The following is a 25,514-nucleotide window of genomic DNA, read 5'->3' as shown; positions in this document are numbered from 1 at the left end:
ATCATATTAGCTGACATCAGCCAGAGGGTCAACATCTTCAATCAGCCAACATATCATCAACACATTTTTGAAACTCTCAGATACCAATATTTATATCAGACATGATGATCAAGAAGTGTCTTAAAGTGGTTAAGAAAAAAACTAGTCTTACCCAAGCTCCTCTCCAGCCATGATGCTTTCACTGGCAAAGAAGGCAATGTGTGGGAAACGAAGGTCCTGGTGCGTTGTGAACACTCGACAGGCAAACAAGTTGGGGTCGCACATGTGATTGAGGAAGCGGCTGATGTTGCCATAGAAACGGGCATCGATGCAGTATAGATCTTGTGGCTGGGAAGGAAGATAAATAAAAACTAAATAATACAGCTGTGGGGACAATTCTGTCAGGAAAGAAATCTCAAAGAATTCGAAGCTAAGAGTTCATTTGAAAAAATACCGAATATTAGTAGTAGCAGTAGTCACTGGGAATCAGAGTGAAGGATTTAATTATTTTTTTCCATCCGTGCCTGCATTCATTTTAGAAGATTTGGTGTGATCTACTTTACCTTATCATCCAGGCTGAACAGGTAGGCATCGTTCTGCCTCATTTCTGCCTCTGCTTCGGAGATGATCTCACCTACATACCTGTTCAAAGGCAGGCAAGTCATCAGTAGCTGCTGACATTGCTGAAACATTTTAATGCTAATGCCTTCTGCAACATGCCAAGATTTAATGAACGTTGAATGACAAGGGTTTTTTCCCCCCCAGAGGACTGCAGTTGTGAGATACTGCGCTTCAAAGAATTAAAGTCCCTGCTGGTAAACCTGGCAAGAAATTATTTCACCCAAAAGGTTATTTCATTTAAAAAATAACCCCACACATTATTCAAAACTGAAAGATCATGAGTATGTGGATGTCTCAGCGCTAAAACATTTTACTGTCAAATTCGGTTTATCAAGCCATCAATTTTCTTATCAAGCTTAACAATTCGGTTTTGATGTACATGCATCCCCCAAATCTTTTCAACAAACAAAAAACTAAGAGTTATTAGTACTGTGTTTTTATCGCTGTTGTTCTTTACACAGACAGCTTAACTGAAATGTCTTAATTTCTCTGTAATAACTGTGGATTTGCTCCAAAACATGACTGACATCATATTAACAGATTAGCTTCACAAAAGAAGTCAAGAAAACAAAACAGGGCACAAATAAACGAGGTAAACATACATCTATCTCATGGCTCCTCAAAGCTGAATATGTTGGAGTCTAGAGTTTGCCACCAGAATAACTATAGCCTTTTTAAGTATGTAAATAAAAACAAGGAGTCTCTAAATCAAAAAAATAAAAGATGCAAGAAGTGGATCACAACACAAAAATCTATATATATGAGTCAGGCAAAAATCTTCACAGGAAGTGCTGAATAAAGGTTTTATTCATGTTCATGTTAGAGACATGTGCTCAAAGAAAGATTTCTCTGGGTTTGAACATTGTTGGACACATTTTGGATAATGTCAATATAGAAGTCAACAAAATATATAACAAAGCTCTAGCTGTCTTTTAGACATTTTAAACCAGGAATGTTACATAATATATCCTAAAGGTTAGAAATAAACATCAGTTTGTGAGTGATCAGGTAGTGGATGTCAGTGTGAATTGTTTTGTCTGGAACAACCATTGATGTTTCTTAACGTTTTGCAGTACTTTTCACATGTTTTCTCATATTTGATATGCACCAAGACACCAAGAGCAATTCTTTGTATGTGAATACTCTGGCAATAAACCTGATTCTGAAATATTCCCCAGCATATGAACCATTTTCCTCAGTTTAAGTGATGTTTACTAAGAGATACAGTAACAAGCTGTTTTAGAAAATTACTGAGTTTTTTTAAAAAATAAATAAAACTATATAGTAGTGGCTGGTTAACAAGAGTAACAGCAATAATTTTGAATACTTTTAAATGTAGATTAGAGTATGCTGTACAGATTGTGTGACACCTTGGGGCAAAACTTAACTTGACTGTACTTTCACTGCAACAGGTTTTTGAAATAGCACACAGGACCCTAAATGTTTTTCTCGTATCAAAAAGCTGTCGAAAAATAGTCACAGTACGTTCAGTATAGTGACATCAGCAAAACACCTCTGTGACATCGACAGCACTTCTGAACACAAGCAGAATGGATAACTATGTCTCTTTACTGCGCTACTACGGTAAGCTGCTACCATCTGGCAGAAAGCACAGACACTGCATATGTGAGAGTAGCAGGTTTATTACATTAGGGGAAAAAGTGACAACATGCCTGTTCAGATTACTCAGTAAATTAAGAAATAAATACAGATATGCAAGGATGCAAAGCTGTGGCCGTCTTGTATTGAGGTCTTCTGAGGACATGATCTGATGTCCACCAGTCAAATGTAAGGTGAACTGCAAATTTTATATAGTGTTTTATTGGTAATTGGGACTTACTCGCAAACAAAGGTCCCCTGTGGTATGTCTTGGAGTGTGCGGACACCCCAGCCCTTCTTACTGGTCCTGAAGAGCTGAAGCTTGGTCCTGGAGGATCCACAACAAAGGAGATATTTAAACTGCCTTATATCACCTCATAGACTTATTTATGCTCGACAGCTATTCAAAAGATGCAAGACACTTTTGAATAGTGCTTCTTTACACAGTTCTACCAGTGTAGCGGTTGTTAAATAATACTGTTTCTAAAGCTGTGGCTGGCATCTGAATTTGCTGGCCAAAGTAATTATTAAGTAACGTTGAGGTGAAGTTTGAATACCTGAGTCCATTTTGCACTACCCGGTTCTTGCAGGTCCTCCAACAGGAGCATGCATGGTTGCATTCAAAGATGAGAGGAGGCTCTTCACGGCAGAATTCAGGGAGAAGACAACCGCTCTAAACATGACAAAATTACATAAATATAAATAAATGTGCATCATTGTTATGATTTACTAATATTATAAGCTACATGGTACACAGACACCCTCTACCTACTTTCGGACACATCTTATTAAGAGGAGACAGTGTGGTCTGACTGTGTAGGCATCTATTCTTACCTTGTCGTACCAGCATCGCAGACTGAGTTGTCCACACATGCAGATACTTGTCGAACAGTCTTCCTTACAAACACAGTACTGTTGGCCGTAGATAAAGAGAGAGAATATATATATAAATAATACTGGTCACTTCACTTTGCCAAGCGCAGAGAGGGAAATCTCTTGGTGTCCTTTAACGTACCTGAGGAAATGGTTTAGAACTTACCTGCAAGTGTGTTATGTTCCTGTCAATGTTCATGGGGGAGGTGACACAGTTTTCGGGGATGTATTTGTAGCTGTCAGGATAAGGTTCACTGTCGACAGAGTTGACACAGGGAATAGGAACTCGCTCCTGCCCCAGAGCTATGTCGCTGTAAACGGAGCAGTAACTGGTTAGGGGCCATCAAAGTTTTCAAAATCAAGAAAATCTTATGCAGAGACCCCAGCAGAAAAAACCTAACGGTTCTGGGGTAATGACTGCAGTGTTTTGCCAGGTGATAAGCTTTTAACCCACAGATGGACTGCATTTTGATCTTTCCACCTAAATCATTTACCACATCACCACTGTGTATTTTTTCGAGAGGTATAGCATGGAAATCTTCAAACCTGTGAAGGACATTTTGCTCTGTACTGAGCCTGCTGTTCTTTGCGTCCCTCTCCCTTCTGTTGGCCTGCAGGGCCGCCCAGGCCTTTGAGTTATGGCTACAGCAGTCTGGAGGAGTTTCTCCCTCGCGGTTCTTCAGAAAGACATCTGCTCCTCGAGTGAGAAAAAGCCTGAGGAGACCACATTTTAATGAGCAACAAAGCAGCATATCTGAACAAATTTTCAAAGTTGCTCTTCAATCCTCTTGTTTTTGGCTCAAGGTTTTTTTTGGTTTTGGCTCAAGGATTTTTTTTTCCCCCTTAGGCGGCAGAAACTTACGTGACACAGTCCAGACGATTTTCTCTTGCAGCGATGTGTAAAGGAGAGTCACCGTGGATGTTGACAGCCTGCAGATCACAGTGGGCGTTCAGTAGCAGCTCTGAGATGTCCACACTGCCCGAGAACGCTGCCCAGTGAAGGCAGATGTTCTCCTCCTAAGACACAAAACATCATATGGCAACAATTATATAATGTTTGATGCTTCCGTACATTATGTCAAGCAGAGGACAGGCTCCTTTACCAACCTTGTCCCTGATGCTGATGTCAGCTCCTTTGGACAGAAGCAGCTTCACCTGGTCCACATGCTTGTACTCTGTCGCCCAGATCATGGCTGTCCAGCCTCCGTCATCCTGAGGTAAAACAAGACTTTCATCTTAGCAAGCTGACCACTGACCAGCTGAAACATCATAAACAAAACATCTTATTGATAACTTCCACAAACACACTGACAGAAAACAATGTTTTTATTCCAGTCCTAGAGGGAAACTACATTCAAATATGAAGCAGCAGTGTTACCCACTTAGAACAAAGGTTCACTGGAGGATAGACTGTTCCATTACATCAGAGCTGTATTAATGGCTAACTTCTTGCAGCAAGGTCAGACATTTCAAACAAAGACACATCAGACGCAGCACAGTTCTTTCTATATCTAATTTACTGGCATCAGAGTGCATTTGGAGGACATATCCAAATGATTGGAACACTTGTCCAACTTTAAAAAGTCATTAAGTACTTCAGGAGGAGCCACTCTTTAATCATTCATTCAATCATTAGTCCATCATCGTTTCTTTTTGCCTGTTCTGTCTGTGCTCAGAGCCCATCATTTAACAGTATGTAGTAAACAAATCATGTGAATAAAACAGTGTTAACTGACTGTGAACCTTGCCTGCTGATGGAGATTTTACTTCTATAAATGGCATCTTGATCCAGTATATTCATCAAAAACCTTGCATATGTAGCAATTTATTGGAGCCATTTCAGTGCAATCGTTTAGCTGAAGTATGCTCATTTGTTTCCTTGTCAAGAGGCTCGTGATAATGGTGATAATGACAATACCACAGTGTCTGTAAGATAAGTATGAAGCTATCATATCAGCAGCCTCTTAGTTTAGCTTAACATAGCTTAGCATAAAGACTGAAAGCAGAGGGAGACAGCTAGCCGGGCTCTAAGCTAATTGGCATGTTGTATTCCAATTCAACATTTAAAGATGTGGCTACCTTTTATTCATACGAAGTTGACAATACTCCATCACTGCACCTGGCCAAGAAACATTTCTAGCCCACACCTCCCTGGAAAACCACAACTTGTTTTTACATTTCCTTGTGTACAGGTTTAAAAAATTGAGATATAACATGTTCCTTTTAAAGCTTTAGAGGTGCTGGAAGTGCCATCTAGCTAGTTATGTTGCTAACAACTAATTTGAGTCAAATAGTCAAAACTGAGCACAATTTAATCTTTGAGGTTAAACATTTTCTGAAAAAATGTTGCTTTTAGTCCACCAAAATTTAGGAAACACTAATTACAACAGCATTTTCATCAGGTGAACGCAATTGTACACATAGAAGACACAAGAATATCTTCTCATCTTCATGCTTAAAAAAAGCACATGAGCAAAAAGAACTAATGTACAAGCCCCATAATAAACTCTTCACACCTGAGATCACTGATTAAAACACATATGAAACTCTACCGACCTGGCAGTTAATGTTGATCAATCCTGTGGACAGAAGATGTTCCACAATGTTGTAATGGCCAGACTTCGCCGCTAGGTGGAGACACGTGAACCCTTCAACATCCTGGGTGCAGCAGACAATCCAATTATTGACCGATTCAAATTCAAAAGGTTAAATTTTAAATAAATATCCACAGCTTAACATCCTGAATAAAATCAGTTGCTTTCGATTTTCTTTCTTTTCCGTGACATCTGCCAAAAATTCATTCTGGTTTAACCAGTCACTGTGGCCAGAAACCAGTTGCATGTTTACCTTGTGCGTGGCGCTGGCTCCAGCTCTCAGCAGGTACAAGACGGTCTCCATGTGGTTGTTCTCACAGGCCTCCATCAGTGGCGTTCGTTGATCTTCATCACACATGTCCAAGTTTGCACCAGCCTGAAGAGGCAAACATCAGAGAGCCACTGTTACTCAAGAGATTGCCAAAATCCTTTAGTGTCAAATTCTAAGAATAACAGTTTGACTGTTTCCATTTGAAACATAAATCCTGTGGTTAAATGTATTAACCACAGGAGTGACTACAGGGCATGCTGAACGATGCTCTTACTTGTACAAGCATGTGGCAGATGTCTTTGTATCCTCCCTCAGCTGCAGCGTGGAGCGGAGTGCGTTTGTTCTGAGACTCCATTTTAAAGTTTGGGTCGATGCCATCCACTGAAAGGAAATGGAGAAGGAACCATTTATTTAAAAACATCTGGACAGAAACAAAAGTTGGATGCACTCAGAGTACAGCAAGATGAAAAAATGTAAGAGCAATTTTATGAAGAACAGGACAGATAAGGCACCAAAAGAATTAACATACCTAACATGAGGAAGACCTTTTTGAGTTCTCCCGATTTGGCTGAGAGGTAAAGTTGTTTGGGATGAAATCGCAGCTTTTTGGGCCTGATCGAAACATACAAGAACAAAACTTTGAGTGCATGTTTTGAGTTGTAACCAAGTCTTTTGGTTATTCATCTAACTTAAGATGGCTCTGTGGTAGTAGAACTTACTTCTCAGTGTCCAAAGCTACTAGGATGCTCTCTAGAGTCTCTCTAGGATGTCCTTGATGAACTGAAGGTGGCTCTGTTGTGCCTGTCCCAGCCTGCAGTATTGCGTTCCTGGACGATCCAGGAACAGCAGACGTGTCAAGACCGTGTGAAGAACGAATGGGAAGCGAGCTGTCGGCCCTGCCGCTGACTTCAGCTCCAATGGCCAGTCGAGAAGAGCTAAAAACAAAAGGAGAAAAAATATTTATTTGTTCTTGCGTATTTACCAATATGCTACTAACATTAACAATGTACACCCTTCAATATACCACAGTTGGTAGTTTACCTGCCAGTTGTGGTGTCAGCTCGGCCCTCTGGGACCCCAGGCGTGGCAGGTCCTTGTGCGAGCACAGTGGGCACGGTGGAGGTGGTGTCGGCCTTTGCGATAGTGACCTCCTTGGCCTTAGTGGCCTCCTCTCCACAGTGGGGACAGAAGCTTTGACCTTTCAGCATTGAGGCACAAGCACGATGGAAACGGTGAGAGATGCTGATGTCTGGTTGGCACTCCATGAAGGTCCCCTGCGTGACGAAAAACAACAATACTCGTGAGCAAAAAAATGACCAGATCCTCACATGAGAGAAGCTAGGACCAAAGAATGTGTAGATTTTTTTCTAGATTTCTGTATTTTTCTGCATGATATGAAGTAAATGAGTCACAGTAAAAAGAAAATAAAACACAGCCAGTTAAACATAGTCTGTTGAATGAGCACCATAAGGTAGGTGCTGGTCTTGGTAGTGAATGGACAGCTTATCTTACCACCCATACATTACCCACATAATCTTTTTCAAGTCAAGTGAACAAGAGCATTTTTCTTCCCTAGAGTCATGAACATCAACAACACAGAGTAAACCCATATCCACACACACGCCAGTGAGACTTGATCAAGCTGCAGCTGAAAGCCTGAAATTGAGTGAGTGACTGTACTCACGGCCCTGCAGAAGAAGCCACAGCCGGGGCAGCACTGGTGTTTCACCATGCCATTACGGTGGTCCTCGCACAGAACCAGTAGCTGTACAGAGTTGGAGGGACGCATCATTTCATGTTTCAGGACGGCGATCTGGCAGCGGGTCAGCTGTCCATCAACGCTCTCTGTGGCCATGCACTTCCTGTCTGCCAGGATAAGAATCTCTCGACTTTTGGGCGTCTCCATGCGGCAGCTGCAGAGTGGAAGCTCATGAGCCTCCTCTATGGCTGACATTGAAATGTCTGCAGGGAGACAAAGTTTAAATTATTTACCTCTATATCAGTTTAAATTTGTTTCAGTTAAATTATCAGAAGGCCACTGACCTGTAGACAAACTTCTTTGACACTAGTTTGGCATGTATATTTTTCAATCTTACTTTTCTTTCAAAAATAAATGTGTTTTCCAACAAAACTGTATTTTGTCTCCAACAAGGACAAGGCAAACTTCTTTTGTTTTTTTGTCAAAACATAAGCAGTGACCATTCTTAGTACTCAGTGCTTTAAACACATTTTGGTTGTTGGCAAGTATTGAAGTATGATACCCTTCTGATCGACATAACAAATAAATAATCTACTGTTCTGAGCAAGAAGAACTGTGATATCAGAGAATAAACAATACATATCTTGAAACAGAAAAGTTTGTTAGAATCGACAATGATCTGTGTGATGTACCAGACAGTCAGCAGTCTGTAGATACTGAGCTGTGGCCACAGTATCCTGAAACTCAGATGAGGTGTATGTGCTCATGTAGTAACTTTACATTATTAAGAGAATACAGGCTTTCTTTTTTCTGGAACATTCCAGTCTGTGATTTAGAGGAGTCTGGTATGGTAAAGTCAAGAAAAGCACAACTTGGTGACAATGGTGGACAGAACACATGGGATTGATAATTAGGAACAAGCATACCAAGTTCCCTCATTCCCTCGAAGCTCACCTTTGTTCTGCGAGGAAACTGCAGGCTCCTGGGGCTTGTTGAGGTTGACAGACTCGGGCGAGGGAATCTGTGTGTACTCCTTCCCATCGCCTGGCGGGGCATGAGATGAAGCCTGAGGCTGATCCACCATTTCTGGTTCTGAGCAAAGTGACAGTGATCCATCAGAAAATGCTTCACTGTTTACCATGACATTTTAGCAAAAAGAAAGAACCAACAAAGCTTTGTTTGGGAAAATTGTGCAGTAGCAGAGTTTGGATAAGTGATTTCTTCATATAAAGTATATATATAAAGTTATATATATATATATAAAGTTCTGAATAAAGTAAAAGAAGGCATTGCTTGATTTGCAGTTTAGTAACTGACCAAGGCAGATGGCAGCAACAGTAGAGAAAAGTTTGTTGTCTAGCTTACCTTAACTGTTAATTTAGTTTAGTTAAGACGTCCTGTGAGTTTTTATACGATTTATTGTAGGAAAAAAAAATCTTTGACATGATAGACTTTCTGCAGGATTTTTTTTCATGTCCATAAGGACTTTTATTAATGCAGGAAAAGTTGAAAGTAGAAAGAAAATAATGTTTAATGTATTTGAATTTCATTAAGTGCATAAAATATCAATATGGTGTGCAAAAGAATGTAATATCATTATGTAATCAAAGCTTCACTGTTCTAAACTTTGAGAGATAATGTAGTTGCACTCAGAGCGTTGAGTTATGATAATTACAATTTTATCCAGGGAAATTAGTTTTTGGGCAATTTTTAGCCAATAGGAGTTGATGTCAGGTCCCAGTTGAGTCTCAAAAGATTTTAGGGTGGAGGAATTAACATGACATATTTTAGAATGTGAGTTAAACTGATGAACGAGAGTCTTCAAGTTTCAAAGAAAAAAAACAAAAACGTAGACAAGTAAGACAAGTATAAGTTTAAAGTTTGCTAACAACATTGGCAGGTCTCCTCCTGACATGGAGCACAGGTGAGCAGGTTTATGACTCTGTCAGGTGTGTGTGTGTGTGTGTGTGTGTGTGTGTGTGTGTGTGTGTGTGTGTGTGTGTGTGTGTGTGACAGGATCACCTTTGGCCTTTATCCTCCTCTTTCGTTTCCTGGACGGCCTCAGCCAGGCGCTGTCTGCTTTTGTTTTCTTTTTCAACTTCTTCTTCAGACTAGACTCTGTGCTCTGAGGCAGACAAACACAGGGATGATTTCAAAAACTGACAGAAAGTCATTTACAATGAGAGGTGAAAAAAATAAAATGCAACTGCACTCTGTAGCAGTTAAACTGAGTAATGATTGATTGTCTTACCAAGTCGGACTCTGTGCCCTCCTCCTCCCCCTCTTCTTCTCCAGACTCTTCAGACTCCTGATCGTCCCCAGCCTCCACCACAAACACAGAACCGGGTTCATTAGCAGCCTTTTGCACGACATGTCCAAACACGCTTTGTTCCAATATCTGAGAGTCACACAGTAATCCTTGAGGGAAATTCAACTGTCTCTAATATTTTGTCTCAAGAACGTTTAACTTTCATGAGCTGACAATAAGCCCACCTGGGAAATTTGAATAAAACATTTGACGCTTTCCCAAAGGGTAATCGAACAGTTGCTGTGTCTACGTTCTGCAACAGTTCCACAGGCCTTCATGTTCTGCGGTTTTTCTTAAAAACTAGAAAAGTTTCACATGTGTAATGTCAGGATAAGAAAAGATACCACTGCTTTATGTTCCAACCTGAGAGATGGGTTCAGATGATGCTTCCTGGGCAGCACTGACAGGTTCTTCTGCTGGCGGCTGTCGCTCCTCTTCCTCAGACTCCACCTCCTCGGACTCTTCTTCTTCAGATGCATTTTCAACCTTCTCCCCATTTATGTTTGCTACTTCTTTAGTCTGCGTGACAAGAGAGGCCTGGAGGTAATCATAACAATCTCAAACATGCTGTAAAATAAACAAAATGTGTCCAGAGCAAGTATCAACTCCATCTGACTACATTCATGAAGTGTTCACAAAGCGTGAAAGAGTGGAATGTGTTTAAAAACATATTCAACATTACCTCAGGGACTTAATATTGCATATAAAAACGTGGGAGAAAAATTGAGAAAGTCCCTTTTCTGAGGTGCACAGACCTGCGGACTCTTGGCAGACTGTTGAAGATCTTTAAACATTTCCAGGACAGTTCTCTGCTTGAGCACTTTGGTTTTCTTCTTGGGAACCAGACTATACGTCCCCATCCTCCTCTTCTTCTTCCGGGATGAAAACCCTCCTGAGTAGGAGCCTACAGCATGAGAGAACAACACACACATTTGCAGAAAAACTCTCAAAGAGACAATGCTTTGTTCTAATAATTACTTTTCACTGAAACCAACAAACAAACAATGGCTTTTTTCTACAATTGTGTGTTGTGGTGATGGAATCTGTCGGGGACCTAAATGGAGTTTGGCTGGAGCTGGAGGAGCAGGAGGAGCCACATGTGCGGCAGGAGCTTCAGAGGCCACATGTGTTGCAGGAGCTTCAGGAGCCACAGGTGCTGCGGGTTCTGTCGGAGGAGCTGGAGGAGCCACAGGTGGAGGAGGCGCTGGTGAAGATGCTGAGGCTGTTTGTGCTGAAGCCGGCATATCCGATGGAGTCTGAGGTAGATGGTTCTGAGCGGAGGACTGCTGTGACGATGTCTGAGCTTCAGGTACAGCGTGAGTCTCCATTTTCTCCATTTTGGCACTCTTTGCTTCTCTTAATTCCCTGTTAAGAAGCTGCAAGTGAAAAAAAAACAAGAGGGATTTACCAATTTACACCACAAGCCAAGAGCAGATTTTAATCTGTTTGATTTTCACCTAGATTTTTTTGTCCACATGTTGGCATAATCTGCTTCAAGTAGACACTGACCCCTGTGCTTTACAGTAAACAAGGTCCTCTTGTGAAAAGCACAGAAAATATTTCAGCTGGATTTTATTAATATTAGTGTTTCCCTAGAAAATTAAATTTTGGACCATTATTCACTGCATCAGGTAATTTCATTGTTTTATATGTGATTTTGTAAAGATCCACTATGTGGACAAAAGTATGTGGACATATTGTGTACTTCTGATCAGAGGCTGATTCTCATGGATTGGCCCCTTAGTTCTGGTTGTTGGAAATGTTAATGCTACAGGATACAAAGATATTTTAGACATCACTGTTGTTTAGAAGGCCTTTTCTTGGTTTTGCATGACAGTGCCCCACATGAGCAAACCATAATCCATGATGAAATGTTTTTTTCCTGCTTTGCTATGAAATAACTTAACTGGCCAGTGCAGACCTTATCCCTATTCAACACAACTGGGATGAACTGGAACACTGACTATGGCCCAGGTCTTATTGCCCATCATCTGTGTTGGACCTCACTAATGCGCTAATGGGAGAAAATCTCTGCAGCCATGCTGATGGGAAGTCTTCCCAGAAGGGTGCAGGCTGTTACAGCAGCAAGATTAACACACATGGTTTGGAATGACAAGTATGCTAATCACATATGAGTGTTCATTTTTAGAATGTCCAAATACATTTGTCATGTAGAGTATTTATTGTATGTAAAACTTGAATTTCCCCTCTGGGGACCAGAGGCGTCCGATACTCCTTAAAATCCTGGAATCAGTATTGTGTGTCTGTGTCTATGCACCAATGTGATGCCACATAATTCATTATTAGAAATGAGACCCTGCTACTTCCCAGCAGCATCCTGTACAACTGTAAACATCTTAACTGATGTTTTACTGCACCTAAGTGAACTGTTCATTTTTAGTGACGCCACATGAGATTTACAATGGATGCAATAGGTCTGCAAGTTTCCTGGGCCTCTAGTGCTGTAAAGGATAGACAAGTTCCAATGCTTAAAATAGTAATGCTCTGTCAAAATGTGATATTTTTCATAAATGTATCAGTTATAACTGAGTCACAGTCTGCCTATTAGTGATCTCTGAGGGATGGAGAGGGAAGCCAGGTGAGTAAGGGGGATGCATTTTGGTAATTTTGCAGAGAAGGCGGAAGGCATCCCTCCTCATTCCCCCACAAATCGCCTACTGCAAGTAGCCAGTTTCCATAAACCCTAGGTGATTTGTGTAACTTTAATTTAAATCTGTACACACTGGTGTTTGATCAGTACCTATTATCCACTAATACACAGAGTCCAGGTATCACAATCAGTACTGGGAAGGAGGAATGGTACTGAACATATCTACTTATTTAAGGATTCATGTATATCACCTACACAAAAATAGACAATAATGGGTCAGAAAACACCAGTGAGCTGCTGATAATCCACTGGGCTCTGATGGTTTACCTTCTGTGCCGGGCTGACAGCAGGTCTGGACATGGTCTTGCGTGCTCTGTGTATTGTGACCGGTGCTGAAGCTGGTGCAGGAGGCGATGCTGTGCCATTTTTAGTGTCTGGTGTTGTCCCTGTGCTGGGGTCAGTCCTTAGTGCACCTAAACTCTGTGCACACCCAGACGCAGAGGAATGGAGGGGTGTGTTCATGTGTCCCCCTGTCGGTGAGCCCGAAGGCAACCAGTTAGTCCTGTGAGGGGAAACTCCCAAACCTGGCGACGCCGCAGAGCCGCCTTCCTTCTGCTGCTTAGTGAGAATAAATCCATTGCTTCCAGTAACTGAAGCGTGCGGCGGCTCCGTGTCTGACGAGCCATTTTCATTTACCAGCAGTAAAGTCTTGTTGCCTGTTGCAGAGCCATGTGTTGGGCTCCTGTGCCTCGCATCGTCACGTTCAGTGCCGTTTAGCATTGCCTCTGCTGCCGGTGAGGAGGCCAGTCTGGCTGCTACGTCTTTGTCACCATCTAGACAAAGAACAATGAAATATTATAACTTAAAATGCAAACTAGTTATTTCCATAAATGAAGTGCTTTCAAATATAATCTGAATAGTACCTGGCATCTCCTCGCCGTTGCTTGCTGAATTGTGATCCTCTTTCTTTGTGGAGGCACCCTTATCCACACTGCCTATGGCTAGACCAGCGGGCTGAAGAAAAGAGAACACATATATCAGGGGAAATCAAATTTTGAGCTCCAACAAACAATTATTTGATCTTCATTGAGTCTATGACAAGTTCCCAAAGCCCAGAGTGGCCTCTTTTAAGTGCTTGGTTTGTATAAGCAAGACCAAAAGATACTCTGTTTATGACATCTGCACAGAAATGATTACTCAATTATTTGAATGAAAGAATGTTAGTTGTCAACAAATTTCAGAATGGATTCATTGTTTAGGTCATTCATCAATCAATAATCCCAAAGACTCTAAGAATTTGCTGCTTTTGTCTGTTTAATGTCATTGTAAACTTAACATTTGGGGATTTTAGACTATTGATCTACCAAAACAAGACTTGTTTCCTCCTCTAGTTGAAAACATAGTTGATTTTGATTCATTTTCAATTAAACTAATTGTTGCAGCTCTAAAAGACAACGCATTAAACTGAAGAAAATAGAACTGGTGTTGATTTCTTTTGTATTGAACTTCTAACCAATCATTTCACAAATGAAACATGTGAAAAACAAAGTGTGCGTCTGTTTAAGTCACTGAGTGCTGTGCAGAAAACTCTTTCTATGAAACTTACAAAAAAACATTACTGAAAAGCACAAAGTACATAGAGTAAGCCGAGAGAATGAGGGCAACCCCCATGCACTCTCTTTGTCTGTCTTCTCTCTTTTTATGCTATAGCCAACCAGCAGAGCAGTGCATGCACTACCAGAGCTTCAAAAGAAATAACAACCACCCACAGTCCATCTTTACATCCCAAAGGAGAAAGCAGTTGAAGAGGCAACACCAGGAAATGTAATCCTGTTTCTTCCTCCCGAGCAGACTGCCAACCTCGTGCTCGCTCCTGGAAAATGAGCCCAAAAGAAACAAGAGAGGCCCGAGAGACAAACATGATGACCCCCTTCACACTTTTGAGAACATACGTTTGAGGAAAGTGGTCATAGCTCAGTTTGACCTTGAAGAGCAGCATACCTCGGACTGAGTAGGAAGGTTTGCACTCTCCCACGGCCTTACGTGGAGGCTCACGCCAAACAGAAAAACGGTGGGTGTACAGACAGACAAGTCATATCGAGTGAGTGGTAAAAGCAGGGATTGATAAGACAATCAAAAGACCAGCAAACGGCAAAGACCATTGAAAACTGATTCAATTACTTTAATTCTCCTCTTGAATCCTCAATTTAAAACAGACCGCCTGTGTCCTGAAACCTTCATTCAACTTAAGACCACAACTACAAGAGTCATGAGGACAGATTTCCCAAATCACTCTCCAAAAATGTGCTCCTGAGTCCCTTAAGCCAAACAGGACCATGCACCTTGTCAAACAGCAACAAGGTCAGGCCAAGAGCTGGGAGCACAATGACTGAGGGTGTTTCCCAAAGAACATCTAGTCCTCTGCCCAGTATGATCTCAAGGATTCTAATAAGCACAAGTGAGGGTGAGGAGAAGAAGACTCTTTTAGTTCCCCTTTTTATTCATGGTTTGAGGAAAGCCAGTAACAAAAAGCACACCAGCCCCATCCCTCCCCCTAGTGGTGGAAAGTGGAACATACAGACTGGAGACTGAAAGGAGAGGGGGGGAAGGGAGGCAGAGAAGGCTGTCTGCAGATCTCCGCCATTTCGCAACCAGATTGTTTACTGACACAACGTGGCCATTGCAGCGAATTTCCACTAGATGGGGAGCGTAGGGGTCTGGAGGCTCATGGAAATGGATATGGGAGCTGCTGAGAGAAGCTCCAAATGTTAAGCCAAGGCTCTGAGGCCTGATCGGGAACCTTAAGAAGCAGATTAAAAAATGGAGAGAAATTAGAATAGACTAAAGCTTCAGCCATGGTGGTAAAAATGTGACTCCAGGTTCACAGTTTACATTCCAGATTGGACATTTTTTTTTTTTGAAACTGCAAATAAGCTTAGTCATTAGAAATGAAGCTCTTCATAGATTATATCTGATGAAAAGCTTCTGATGCATCAGTCATTCACAGTCCTTACAAGGTAATGTGAGTGTGGTATGTGACAAGGCTTGGATTTTCACAGTGCCGTGACCCATCTTAGAAAGAACTGTGGGAGACCTAAAAACAACAAATACTGCCATCACAAAAAGCAAAAGTACATGACACAATCAGCTGTTAACACTGCCAATGAGAAGATGCCAACACCCAGAGATCCAGTGAAGAGAACAATGAACGAGTTCTGGTAGTGAGTCCCACATTTTTGTTATATGATCCTTTAAACTGCAGCAGCTATAGGCTATAAATGGTTTCACTAAAGAGTGATTTCCTCCTCATCGGATCGTTTAATTTGAATGATTTTTCAAAAAGGCCCAAAGAGGTGAATCTAAACAGAATTTTACAGTCAGAGAAATACTTGATTTTTGTGCAGCAGAATTCATTGTTTAGTTTTCCTATCCAGTTAATAATCTTTAAAACTAAAAGAATGTGGTTAAGAAAACATATGCTATTTTTGGTTTTGCAAATTCTTAAAAGGAAAGACCAGTCAGTGCAATCGCAACAACCCGTCTGTATCTGACATGTAATGACTTGCCTTTATGCCCTCATTTCCTGTCACCTGCTGACTGCTTGCTATCTAAATGAAGACATAACAAAATACATGGTGCTGCTTTGCATTAAATCTAAAAATAAACTCCATCATTTATCTCCCCAGTGACTGATTGTGCAAACGGATTGATCAACACATGCAAGGCCTGACCCTCAGCTACCATTGCAGACTGACATGCAACCTCTAGATTGATAAACAGTCACTGCACCCTTAAGTTTGAGTATATTCCTGACCACAGAACCTAAACTACATATATATCCAGTCCCCAGGGGCCTCATTAAACCTGACCATGAGGAAATACAGGAGAGATAAAAGCAAAAAGGTGTGTCAAAAGGAAGTTGAATCTGAGATTTGAAACTACTTGTAGGGTAGTTTTCAGATCTTCAGGAAGTCAGAACTTCAATCTTCATGTCACATCATGTTTCCCTTCCCTTCATGCTGTGGTTGCTAAATACAGCATTTACTCTAATCCATGAGAAGCTCTCTCCAACAACAGGATCCAACACGACACACTCAAATCTATCTTTGATAAAGCAGCACTGACACTAAGAAAAAAAACAAACGATGCGCCACGAGATTAAATCCACGATTTCCAGAATTAAGAGCCATCAGTTGCTGATAAAGCAGCAGCAACTGTCTCGAGAAGTGCATCTTACAAAATGAGAAACTAGCAGGAACCCAAAACAATTGATTTTAACTTCACGGCTTAAATGAACGGAGAAGCAAGAATATTCATCTCCTCAGACCGTTCAAAGCCAACCAAGGGTGAAGAGTACAAAGCTATGTCTTTTCCCTTGTGTGCCTCCAGGAAGCATCATACCTGCTTTCTTCTCATGGCCTCCATTGAGGAGAAGAAGGCGTCAGAGAGGGAGTGTGTGAGGGAGAGTGTGTGAGAGAGGGAGAGAGAGGGAAGAGGGAGGACAGAGAGAGGGAGAGAGGGAGAGAGAGAGACGAGAACGTGTCGAACAGACTGTTCCTCTTTTCCTTTTCTTTCCCCGCATGCACATTCACCTCGTCAGTCATGTGACCTGGTGGCTCCCTCTGTCGGTCCTCCTCTTCAGAGGGTCTCCACAGAGCATGCTCAGATGGTTCAAACTGTAGCACCCCTCCATTTCTATAAACTGGAAGACCTCGTTGCCACTGAAGGTATCCAGTGGAGCAGACTCCTTACCTTACTGAATACCAACAAGACTGGAATAGTGCATTTAAAAATCCTGTTCAACACATGCCGTACTGAGGTTTTCATCCACCCTTTATGCAAATATTTATGTCTTTAGTTATTTGGCCAGAAATACTCACTCACTTTTATTTCTGCTACTTCTTTGTATGATTGTTACGACTGTTAATTTGTTGATGTTGCTCAGGGGGAAAGGAGCTTCATAGCCGGTTTGTGAGACAGTTTGAGAGAGGGGGAAAACTGGTACAGGTGAAAAAAGTAAAAAATAGGAAAACGTCAAGTAAACTGGATACCAGTGCAGAGCCTGGGGAGCCTAATGTTTTCAATCGTAGACATCAGGCCACATCCCAACTCCTCAACAGGACAGTCTTTTGTCTCCACTGTGCCTCGCTCCAGTGAAGACGGCAAAACACAACGCTGCCAGGCCATGTAACAGATATTACATCATAGAAATTAAGTAACAGACTGAGGTGCCATTGAGGATGAATTAAACCACAAAAGGAGCAGCACAGACAAACACAAGTATTCTGTTGTGCTCAGTACAAACTGAGTGAATATAAATGTACAAGACCGACTTAGTATTTTGTATCTTAACAAAGGCTTTTGATTGTTGTCAGGTCTTTGTTCTGCATGTGGTCTCCTGGTATTTGGTCTACCAGAAGATGATTTTCACATGAATTCTCTCACAACTTGAGCCAACATCTCAGACACACTGGAATGTAGATGTAGAGATATTGGCAGCTTCTCTTATTTCAAAATGAACAATGACAAACAACCTAGTGCTGACACACAGGCTCAGGTTTACCAACTTTCAGGACTCATTGCTAAATAAAGAGAAATAAGTTCTTGTCTTTGGCCATGACAGAGCGGCGTGAACGTAAGGATCCAGAAAAAGTCAGACAGACACTATAAACTACAGAGGTGAGAAGCCAACACTGGAAGTTAGGACACAATAACAGCTAAGTTGAACACACCTGTGAGCTGGTATGCAACGCCCACACGACACGAAAGGAGGTCATCCATGAGGAGAGAACAATTTCACTAACAACAACAACAAAGAGTCAGCCTGTATGCAATAAAACCTGAATCCCGCAACAACATAATTTGAAACTCATTTGAGCCTCTATCTGAACTCATGTAAATTGTAACAAAGTTGGTTTGCAACATGAATGGACAGATTTAAACTCGAACAAGACGGACTAGATCACTTACTTCATGGTTAAAGGGTCACAATCTGGTAGCAAAGCAGATGACATAGTATTCAAAAGCCTTGCCTGTAGACATGCTCACTTGTGAAGTGTTTTTTGGCCCCGCTAGCATCATGGCTCTATGGATGGCAGTCGAGCTAGTCTAGACAGAGATGTATCAAAACGTTTGGATGGATTACAATTTTGCTGAAGATAATTATTATTTACCAGATGATTCTCCCTACAGTGGTCTCCCAACTGATCTTGGTGTTCCAGTACTTTTTCACTAGATGCATTTAACGTTATTGGTTTAGACTGAATTATCTTGGCAATTACTGGATGTATTGCTAGGAAATTCAGTGTAATCTGACAATAAAGTTGTATCATATTGTATTTTCGATGTCCCCAGAGGACGAATACCTAATAACACTGTTGATCCCTCAATTTTTCAACTAGCACCATATCAGGTCCAAATCTCAATGAGGAGACAACATAAGATGTTGTCACGGATCATGATTTTTGGAAAAGATGACAGTGGTAAATTTCCATTATCAGGATAAATCAGGATAATCATGAATATCTTCACGATTGACTTTAAAAAGCTGTTAAGCACAATAACATACATTCCTACACTGATTTCCTTGATTTACTTATTTTTGAAGTGCCACGAGGAGGAGTGTGCTAAACTGAACCAAGCACTGACTAAAAACTAAACACATGTTGTTATGCAACCATAGATATCTACTTCTCCACAGTGCTGTGTTGATGCAACTTACAATCATTGGCTGACTAGTCAGCAGGAGGCGTTTAAGAAAATTACACGTTAACATCCGAAAAGATGCTGTAATATCTATCAACAGTGACATAAAGTATTTTTTCCTAAATAATGTTACACCGTGAACAACAATTCCATTTTGACAATGGCAGGAGGATAACTAACGAACAATTATTAAGTTTACTACTTCTTTGAGTCTTAATGGTGTTTAGCAAACAATCTTATAGATGTGTTGCCACCATGTGCAAACTACAGTTGTTTCTTTTAGTCTTGTTAGTCTCAAATAACTTATTAATTTAATTTTTGTTTATTATTCACTTCTGGACAGTTCGAATTATTTTTGGGGGACAGTTCCAGGACAGTGGTGAAAAACGCCATTTTTATTGTTTCGCCCACTTAGCTAACGCTTCTTGAGCCTTAAAAGTGCTGTTGTGTCAGTTATCATGATACTTTGTTACTTAGACTTCTGCCAAACAAGTGTTAATGAAATAATAATTACCCCAATATCCTCCCCAGGAAACTTGCGGATAGATTCCAAACTAAAGAACAAGGAGATTAAGTGCCCTCCTGCAGTAAGTAAATGCAAGTAATAACATTCAAATCAGTCTCTGCTGTAATTTTTGTTTAGTGCTGACAGTTAAATGTTAACATGCTAACACACAATATTAAGATATTAAATATGGTAAACAGCATAGATGGGACAAAATACTGATATGGCATTATATCATGATACTTCCTCTTGCAATACCATTGGATATTTTCATTGAAACAAACTGCACATTGCATGGCGGCACTCATATACATCTACAAGTGTGTGTGATGAGGGGCCATAAAACTACAACTGCACTTTCTGCACATCGTCTCATTTCATTGGGAAACTGACACCACAATGCAGCAAATATAAACATAATTCCCAGACTATGCCTTTTTAGAGGTATTTTGTAATCTTCATCTAGACAGATGTTGTAATGTATCGTTAAACTATTATCTTGCAATGTATTGATTATGGAAGAATTCCAGTTTTGTAATACTATCCTTATCATGGGCATATCACGAATTGTATTGTAGTGTGAGTTCCTGTGTGATTCTCAACTCATGTAAACGTTTCCCCCTAAACACCAGTATATTAGCCTTGTCAGTTTGCATATGCATAGCATGATGATGTTATGAGTACACTGGTACAAAGCAGTGCTGTGCAGACCTTGTTTTATATTTGTTGGTATTTATTTACTTTAAATATTCTCAGATAAATGAGCAGAAATGTACCTTCTTCCTTTGACTTCACTTTTTCCGACTCACATTGTGTTGGTGTTAGATGCTGTTGTAATATTGAGGGACAGTCACAAGAAACCCTGAATGTTGAGCCTCAGTTGAAGCCTAAATAACTATGACAGTAAGTGTGTTGTGGAACTGTATACTGCAGTGCTAATAGCTCACATAGGCTTTGTTGTTTGTATGGAAGCTTGTCCTCAGAGACTGGTGGGATAAGCCCTGAAGGCAACAATATGCATGTAAAAAAGGATTTGGAATTGATTTGCTGGGCATCAATCGACTGCTTGAAAGGTAAGCAGTAATACAGTCCTCAGCTACTAGCAGGTTGGACCACCTTTTGCTTTAATAACTGCCTTAATTCTCACAAGAAATATTCCTCAGAGATGTTGGTGCATATTGACATGATAGTATCATGCAATTGCTGCAGATGCGTTGGTTGCACTTCCATAATGCAAATATCCTGTTCAACCACATCTCAAAGGTACTCTACTGGATTAAGATCTGGTGACGGAGGCCATTTAAGTACAGTCAACTTATTGTCATGTTCAAGAAACCAGTTTGTAATTATTTGAGCTTTGAGACACGGCACATTATCCTGTTAGAGGTAGCCAGTTAACTGTCGCCTGTTTCCTAATCCTAGCAGATGAAAGCTGAACTCTGTGTTGTCTTTTTGCTTCACCCCATCTGCTTCGTAGTTCTGCTTTCTGCATACCTCAGTTTTAACGCGTGGTTATTTCAGTAACAGTTGCCATTCTATCAGCTCTAACCAGTCCTACCATTCTCCCCTCTGACCTCTGATATCAACAAGGGACTTTTTTCCAGAGAACTGCTGCTCACTAGATATTTCCTTTTTTTTTTTTTAAAAATTAATCTTATTTTATTTTTAATAAACCCTTGAGATGGTTGTGCGTGAAAAGTGTTTTCACCATGTCAACATGCCTAACTGCACTGAGTTGCCTCCACAAGATGGCTGTTTAAATATTTGCTTTAATTAGCAGTATAGCAGGTTTATCCGGTAAAGTGGCCAGTAAGTGTATGAAGACTTTTTCACAGTTTTTCATGGATGGAGTAGTGGTAGCTAGATGGCCATGTGGAGAGCTGATGTTGTATCTGTTCCAACAGTTATACTGTCTCCAATGCTCTCATCAGTCAAATGCTTTCTCCAAGCAGCTAAAGCAGACATTAGTGGGCATTTCTTAAGGAAAAATTAAGAAAGATAAATCCCTGTGTCAAGTTCGTGTCAACTTTTACAGAGGAGCAGAAGAAAGCATCCTGACTGGAAACATCACAAACTGACTTGGTTTATGCACGGCCCAGGACAGGAAGGCTCTGGGCAGGTATCACTGGTAATTAGCTACCGAGCATCAGTGATACTGGTGAAATGAGATGTCTGCACACCCACAGTCTGTTCACCCTGCTGCCGTCTGGCAAAAGATACAGAAGTATCAGCTTTTTTCCTCAGACTATTACGAGTCCATCCATATAATTTATCTTTTCACTGATAGCATAATTGGACTACAAACTACATTTTTGTGCTGTAAAATGATAATAAATTACTCCTGTATCTTCTCCTAAAATGATTTGTTTGCAACACGTCATGTGGCGTCATTATGATACCGAATGAATTCTATAGAGATGGCTGAGAGAGCATGACATTTCCTGATAGGCATCTGTCACAAGGCCAACAACGGCCTTTTCACCTCAACAGTGTACCTCAGCAACAGGAGCCCAAAGCTCAGCTAGGGCGCACTTGAACTGAACGCTGAATGAAAGCCACTCACTGTACACCGAGGGACCAGTAAATTAGAGACATCTGTTTGAAATAAGGCACAGACATCCATGCCATTTAATCAACGCTAGCTTACGTCAAACTAAAGCCTAAACCCTTTGTTTTTAAAATATAACGGACATCACAAATTGGGATGGGAATCAGTACTGAAGATTTATTGTGAAAGAACTTGCTGTTAATGTCCTACTAATCGGCCTCTGGGTAGGCAACGGCTATCTGTCTGGACGATGTAAATGATGTCTGTTCAAACTAGGACTGCCACACAGGAAGTCCCTCTTTTTCCTCTTTCTCTGTAATTTCAAGAAGTAAATATCTAGCACTCATTTCAACTTCTGATTTTGGTACACAGTAAAAACTGATGATGGTGAGGTCTGTGGATTTCAGGTGTACGGTTTTTCTATAAAACACATAACGGTTAAATATAATCTTGGAATGCTTGGAGTACAATGAAAACCCATTCACATCCACTGTTTTTTGGAGGAGGCAGAAATTCAACAATACCAACATTTCAGCACACTAAACCTCAACTATCTGTATGGCTTGATAGTTTTAGAGATAAATGGAGCAATGTTTGTTTTGTTTTTAATTGAGAGGATGAACTGACCCTCAGTGGCCACCCGTTGCTTCTATCAGGAAAATGGTTCGACAAAAAACGTAAGACCAAGTCGTGAGAGCAAACGGAAGTGGCTGCACAGCTCAGTGCCCCACACCTTTCTCTGCCTCACTTCATGATACCCTCAGCACTGCTGAGCAGATATCATCTCGGCGCTGTTCGAGCGACCTCTGCCGAACAACACCGCATCCTATCTCTCACATGAAGGGGGGAAAAAAGACACAAAGACTGAATGTCTGATACATTTGTACACTTTCGTGTCACCGAAGACAGGCGATCGATCCGATCAGTCCAACTTTACTGATGAAACATCAATACAGTAACAATGCCACTTCTTAAAGCAGGCGCTTCACTGGTTTGTACCGATTTAAAGCCGTGACAGTAACTGCAGATGGCTAACAAAGCCAAGCCTGCACCGGGAATATTATTATCGATGAAAGTTTAATGTGAAAAAAGAATCGCGGAAAGAGCATCAAAGCCGGCTGAAGAGCTGGCGCCATATGTTTACAGTGGGAGGTTGTAAGGAGCACTGCCAATGTTGCCTTCATTTGACTGCATCAATTATCATGTAGCTAACAGACTTCCCAGCGTATGGAAACACAACATTAGCAGACAGGTACTCGGTCCTACTGTTCAAAATGACACAGAGACGACCAGCCGCTCTCATTTAGAGAATTTGCGAATCAGAAAAAAAATCAGTTTTTGTGTGGAACTGAGAAAGTGTGCACAGTCTGCTAACTAGCGCGGCTGCTAGCAGCTAGCTAGCCATCAGTGCACAGATTAGCCACCATGAAGCCGGTGACAGATAAAAGCGCTAAAACCAAAAATAATGTCGCCTGAAAACGCATGCATATCTTTCTGCAGTTTATTTCGAACCGCTAAAGCTGGACAGAAGCAGGACAGTGACGGGAGCCTGGACAATGTATGAGCGAACACCGGAGCATAGATCACAACGCGCCCGCACGAATCATTCATGTTCCAGGGCGCAGCATCTTCCTGCACATTCAATTGCCCTCCGGTCCAGCACAAAAGCAAGAGACTCCGGGCTGGCAGCGGGCAATTTACGACTAAACCACACGTCGACACCGTCAATTCGCCGGTTTACAGGGCCGTTCCGGGCTGCCGGGGCAATACGCCTTCACCAAGACCACGAAAACAGTGTGAAAGTAAAACAAGCTCGGTGTAGATAAGGCTTACACACTCACCTCGGGTCCAACCGAAGCCATGGTGCCTGGACGTAAACTCCGCCCACCCGCGATTACGTCACATTTATTGATTCGCAGACGGCGTAATACCACACCTGGGAGTAGGATTATCAATAATATTGTGCATGATATTAAAAAATAGTTTTGATGATAACAGCCCTCACATGTCACGATGATGTGTTACTAATGGAATGAATCAGTTAGAAGCAACAGAAGAGGGTGAGAAGCCTGATTGCACCATTAAGACAAACACACAATGGTGCCAGAGTCATTCTTTACAGATGTGAGTGTCAGCCCTTTATCCAAATCCAAACACACCACTTAATTCCATGAACGTGAACTTAATTCCATCAACCCCGCAAATATTATTACGATCTGAACACTCCACGGCCAAGAGTACGCTGACGCCTGAAAATGACGTCTATTTTGCAACCTGGCTGAAGATGTTTGTTCCCAGTCAAACCACTGGAGCATTAGCGAAAGGTCGATCGCTGATGTTGGGCACCAAGGCCTGGCACACAGTCGGCGATGGAGGGTTAAGGCAAGTGCTCTGTGCAAGACAGTCAAGTTCCTCCCCACCAAACGGGGAAAACCAGTTCTTTATAGTGCTGCATGGCTTTGATCACATGGGTCATTGTTATGCTAAACCGGGAGAGGTTCTTCGCCCAGATGTTATCACAAAAGTGGAGTCACGCTATGTTTAAAATTACACTGTACGCTGTAGCAGTGAAATTTGCCTTTACTGGACTTACCTAGAGGAAGAAATACACAGTTATCCCAACACATTTAGTAATTTAGCCTTGTAGGACATTCAGGACAAGTGGATCAAGAACCCCAGCCAGCCAGTGAAGGTTGCCTTAGCCAAGAGGTTTCCAATGGCACCACCCTTGTTTGTTGTAGACCTTGTCAAAGCTACAAGACCAGCCATCAGAAATAAGTAGGCAGAAACTGAGGCAGAACAATTCAACATGAACGTGTCAGCTATGCATCCCATGACAGAGGCTCTCTTTCCTTCACAATCCCTGAAAGGACACACACTGACACGTAGAGTAGAGTAGACCAGGATATCTCCATCTTAGTGGCAAGGGACATGCATATTTCTGCTGTCAGCAGACTGACATGCCAAATGACCACATTGTTCAGTGATACTACTACATCTGAAACAGAAACCCAGCTACAAAAAAATGCTTATATGGACTGCCTACAAAGACAAAGGGATTAAATAAATTCACTATACATACTCAAGAGGTGATGCTCACTTAGACGTATCAACATACAACATTGTCAAGAAAAACATGTTTTACTTCCTTTTGTAACAATGCACACCACATCCCAAACTCAAAGAGCTTTGTCAAGGTTT

The 25,514-nt window shown here is 41.3% G+C and overlaps 1 protein-coding gene across 4 annotated transcripts in view; it reads right to left on the bottom strand.

Annotated features, from left to right (window-relative positions):
* The window catches only part of ehmt1b (euchromatic histone-lysine N-methyltransferase 1b), a 33,373-nt gene that overhangs the window by 1,757 nt on the left and 6,102 nt on the right, over positions 1–25,514 (bottom strand). The window contains exons 1-25 of one of the 4 annotated variants that reach the window (XM_037116902.1): positions 24,155–24,217; positions 13,479–13,569; positions 12,883–13,388; positions 10,999–11,320; positions 10,700–10,848; positions 10,308–10,463; positions 9,888–10,034; positions 9,659–9,761; positions 8,591–8,728; positions 7,622–7,899; positions 6,979–7,211; positions 6,657–6,872; positions 6,467–6,549; positions 6,212–6,318; positions 5,920–6,042; positions 5,629–5,730; positions 4,180–4,284; positions 3,935–4,089; positions 3,619–3,786; positions 3,239–3,383; positions 3,034–3,111; positions 2,757–2,872; positions 2,441–2,527; positions 543–621; positions 152–327 (exon numbers count right to left, since the gene is read on the bottom strand). In XM_037116902.1, the coding sequence (XP_036972797.1) occupies positions 152–327; positions 543–621; positions 2,441–2,527; positions 2,757–2,872; positions 3,034–3,111; positions 3,239–3,383; positions 3,619–3,786; positions 3,935–4,089; positions 4,180–4,284; positions 5,629–5,730; positions 5,920–6,042; positions 6,212–6,318; positions 6,467–6,549; positions 6,657–6,872; positions 6,979–7,211; positions 7,622–7,899; positions 8,591–8,728; positions 9,659–9,761; positions 9,888–10,034; positions 10,308–10,463; positions 10,700–10,848; positions 10,999–11,320; positions 12,883–13,388; positions 13,479–13,569; positions 24,155–24,175 (3,884 nt within the window). In that variant the 5' untranslated portion in view covers positions 24,176–24,217. Of the gene's footprint in view, positions 1–151; positions 328–542; positions 622–2,440; positions 2,528–2,756; positions 2,873–3,033; positions 3,112–3,238; positions 3,384–3,618; positions 3,787–3,934; positions 4,090–4,179; positions 4,285–5,628; positions 5,731–5,919; positions 6,043–6,211; positions 6,319–6,466; positions 6,550–6,656; positions 6,873–6,978; positions 7,212–7,621; positions 7,900–8,590; positions 8,729–9,658; positions 9,762–9,887; positions 10,035–10,307; positions 10,464–10,699; positions 10,849–10,998; positions 11,321–12,882; positions 13,389–13,478; positions 13,570–16,956; positions 16,996–24,154; positions 24,218–25,514 lie in introns of those variants that run through there. The other 3 variants (XM_037116901.1, XM_037116903.1, XM_037116904.1) reach the window with 3 other exon arrangements.

This window comes from Acanthopagrus latus, chromosome 12 (assembly GCF_904848185.1).
Source record: "Acanthopagrus latus isolate v.2019 chromosome 12, fAcaLat1.1, whole genome shotgun sequence".
NCBI lineage: Eukaryota > Metazoa > Chordata > Actinopteri > Spariformes > Sparidae > Acanthopagrus > Acanthopagrus latus.
Note: the sequence above shows the minus strand (reverse complement) of the source record. Positions and strands in the feature narration are given on the sequence as shown.